This window comes from Dipteris shenzhenensis, chromosome 14, assembly GCF_047967505.1.
Source record: "Dipteris shenzhenensis isolate YYH24624 ecotype China chromosome 14, Dip_SZ_1.0, whole genome shotgun sequence".
Lineage (NCBI taxonomy): Eukaryota > Viridiplantae > Streptophyta > Polypodiopsida > Gleicheniales > Dipteridaceae > Dipteris > Dipteris shenzhenensis.
The window spans coordinates 32,277,523-32,281,230 of NC_141609.1; the positions used below are offsets into that span (position 1 = coordinate 32,277,523).

The window sequence follows — 3,708 nt, forward strand, 5'->3', positions numbered from 1 at the left end:
AAATATCAAACATGATAGCTGGGTGTAGATCAAAGCTCATGCCCTTTGGTTCATATGAAATGTAAGTGCCAGATTGGAAACCATGCCTTAGCCTCACATGCTCTTGTGCTACTGATGTGAAGGAAGAACCAGTTTGATAAGTTAGTTCTCTTAGGATTTCTCCATGTTTTGAACAACAAATCCCTATATGCTTCTAGCTATGGAATTATGTAATAGTCTTAAACTTTGCCTTGGGAAAAATTGCTTATTTTCCTCTATAGGGACACACAAGTCTGTATTAAGTATTATTATTCGCATGCCAATAATGCTGTACGTGCAATTAAAACCCCAAGCCATGCCACTTCATGGCGGCTGCAGTAAAACGTGCATCTATCAATACATTTCTCATCTATTGTATTAAATGGTGCTTCAATCCGAATGCTCACTACAGCTTATTTGAAGTCCTTCGAGGTAGAAAAGAATGCTCAATCTATGCAATGTCATTGTTGAGAATATTCAAAGTTGCCAATCAATTGGAAGTAATCCTTGATCTTCAAGGACTTTGTTTGTGATAGAAAAGTGCCTGCACTCAAACATTCAATGAGGTAAATGCTCACTAACTTAGCTTTAAAGTAACAAACTCTTTGCATTATTGCAGTTTGTCTACCTCAATATAATAAAAATGAATTCTAGAGTACCTGCAGCTAAAAAATCCTTTGTGGGCTGAAATGCCTGATGGATGAGCAGCCTTAAAGATGTGATGGGTTGTTTTGTTGAGTAACCTGTTAAAAGTCCATAATACACACATAATCAACTGGGAAAGACGATGAAAAGCCTCAAAATTCAATCCACAGACCGAAAAAGCACCTGGTTTTCTCTTGGGCTGAATTTCCCCACAGGAGAAAAACAACATCAGATCTTTGCTGTGCTATTACTCGAATGGCAGCATCTGTAAATGGTTCCCACCCTTTCTTTGCATGAGAATTTGCATGGCCTTCACGTACTGCAAGTTCAAAGAATCATATGAGCCTACTGTTGGGAATTCCAGCCATGAGCAAACCGTCCAGATCAGACAAATATAACATCTAAGGATATGATACAAGGCTACGAGAAGATGTGCCATTAACACATCCTGCGATTTGAAATCAAAGTAATACTGGGCTATTCACCTGTAAGAACAGTAGTCAGCAAAAGCACTCCCTGTTCAAAACCAATCAGAAGTAAGATATTTGACTCTGATTTCCAAAGCGAAGCAACATGTTTGGTACAAGCTCAGAAGTTTCAGAAAGAGAATGACACCCAAGTGGAGATTCATAAATAATGAATCAAAACTGACTATTAACTTGCAAAGTTGATTCACGATCTTAAAAGTGAAAAAAACATGAACTGCCTTTCAAAAGATTAAGCACCAGCTTCACACCTGATGTGCCCATTTCTCCAGGTTTCCATGTGATGGAAGTGAACATCCGAGGTCACTTTGAATCTCCTTGAATATGTTCAAGAGACTTGATGGGACTTTCATACCCTTCTCAACAGAGAAAGAAAGGCCCATGGCTTGGCCTGGACCATGATACGGATCCTGCAATACATGCATATAATTCAAGAAGCTACAAAGGGATCCTTCTATAGTCTTTCTCAAAACACTTCCACTACTCAAATATTTCCAATCAGGCTGGTAAACTGAGGGACAAGAATCTCTGACCTAGTAAAAAACCACCTCAGACTTCTCGTATATGTAGATGGACTAACCTGGCCAATAATCACCACCTTTACTTTTTCCAACGGACAAGAATTGAAGGCACTGAACAATTTAGCAGGTGGTGGATAAATGGGAATTCTTCCAGCTGCTTCCTGGCTTACAAATTGGTATAAATTCTCCATGTAGGGCTTCTGAAACTCTCTTTGAAGGGCTTCTATCCATGTCTTCTCCACAAGTAAACTTTCCAATTTTGGAAATGGAAGACCTTTTGCTGATTACACAATGTGAAGACATCAGTAGACGTTACTATAGCCATGTCTAATGAGAATGACTCTTCAAGAACTAAATCAATAATAGGCAAACGAGGATGCATCAGACTAACAAGGCTGTAAACCCTTTGAGAAAAGCCTTCAAACAAGGAAAGCAACATGGAGTTTGCTATCAGAGAGAGTTCAAATGGTCCTTCTGAGCACAAAGACGCAAGTACCTTGGGCCTCGGCGACCCTCTCTTCGCAAACTCTCAAATTGCGCTTTGCAAGTGCAGCAGCCTTGTTCAACTCCATCCTTATTTTCTGCCCTTGGCTTAGAATGACGTTCGCGTCTGCTGTCATGATGTTCTCGTCTAGCGCATCCATCTCCATCTTTCTTTCCAGATCTTCAGTTAACTTTATTTGATGTCGGTCGCTCGAAGTAGCATCCCTACTTGTCTGAAGCTCTTGAATTGCGTCCACATGCAGCACTTCAGCACAATCTGACTCGCAGGCCTTCTCGGTCTCTAACCTAATACCATGTTCTGGGGGCGTCTCCTTTATTGGCTCTGTATTATTGACAGAGTCTATACCATCGTCAAATGCTTCATCACTATAATCTTCCGCGCAGCTCGGAGGTAAACAAGCAACTGCCTCCAGAAATAATTCTTCTGCTGTTTTCATCCTGGGACCAATCCTCGGGGTAGGATGGCGCAGCTGCTCATCGCCATCGTAACTCTCGGGCAATCCAACTACTGCGTCCACAAACAATTCTTCTGCGCTTTTAAGCTGGTGTTCATCTCGTAGAGCAGAATTCTTACCTCGAGCCGAATCGGTTTCCTTCCTCATCTTAGAATCACTCCTCACTGATTGGAGCTTAGCAATTGTTTGAAGGCGAAGGTCATGACCGTATGCGACATCCACTCGCCCACGCTTAGTAATGGAACTAGAAAGGTGATGGGAACTGGCAAGATCTCGCATGGGGCAAGAGCGGAGGAGAGGACCAGGGAGGTCTTCGGGCAACCGGAGTCTTTTGGGGAGGCCTGCGATGGCTTTAGCGGAGGAAGCCATTTCGACAAAAAGAGGCTTCTGGGGAGGAAGGCAGAGCCGTAACATTAGGCAATTTCCTTCGTCAAGAAGCTCAAAATGGTAGAAGAGGAAATGCAGAGAACATTCAACAATCGAAGAAGAATGCAGATGATCAGATTCACAAATGATGTGGTGATTTCAATAATAGAAGAAGAAGAAGAAGAAAATGACTAAGTCCACACAAGAGTTCATATCAGAAGAAGAAGAAGAAGAAGAAGAAGACGCCAGGGGACCATATCGCATGAATCCTAACTATGGCAAGGCTGTCCATGCTGATATTCAAAAGATGGAGCAAGCAGGGTTGATCTACCCTGTTGAGTACTCCAAATGGCTTAGTGGCATCGTAGTGGTACCCAAAAGAGAGACTGGACAACTCCGAGTTTGTGTCGACTATAGGAGTTTGAATACCGCCACACGTCGGGATAGGTTTCCTCTCCCCTTCACTGACAGGGTGCTAGAAACCGTAGCTGGTCATGCTCTCTACTCCTTCATGGATGGATACAGTGGGTATAACCAGGTTCGGGTGCGAGAGCAAGATCAGTTAAAGACTACCTTCGTCACCCAATGGGGAACTTATGCAATGAGTAAGTTGAGGTGGGTTTTTGATAAGTGCAGAGAAGCTAGGTGGTGCTTGAATCCGGACAAATGATTCTTCCTCGCCTTGCGAGGGGTCCTCCTTGGCCACATCGTCTC

General features: G+C 42.8%; 1 protein-coding gene across 1 annotated transcript; it reads right to left on the reverse strand.

Annotated features, from left to right (window-relative positions):
* Positions 1-300: 300 nt before the first annotated feature.
* On the reverse strand, positions 301-3,233 carry LOC147894490 (uracil-DNA glycosylase, mitochondrial-like). The gene is made up of 7 exons (XM_087384844.1): positions 2,166-3,233; positions 1,729-1,949; positions 1,400-1,558; positions 1,149-1,179; positions 847-982; positions 678-761; positions 301-562 (listed from the first exon to the last, which is right to left on the reverse strand). Exons 1-7 carry the CDS (start codon positions 3,040-3,042, stop codon positions 496-498), a joined length of 1,575 nt encoding a protein of 524 aa, XP_087240970.1. The 5' UTR covers positions 3,043-3,233; the 3' UTR covers positions 301-495.
* Between the last annotated feature and the right edge of the window lie 475 nt (positions 3,234-3,708).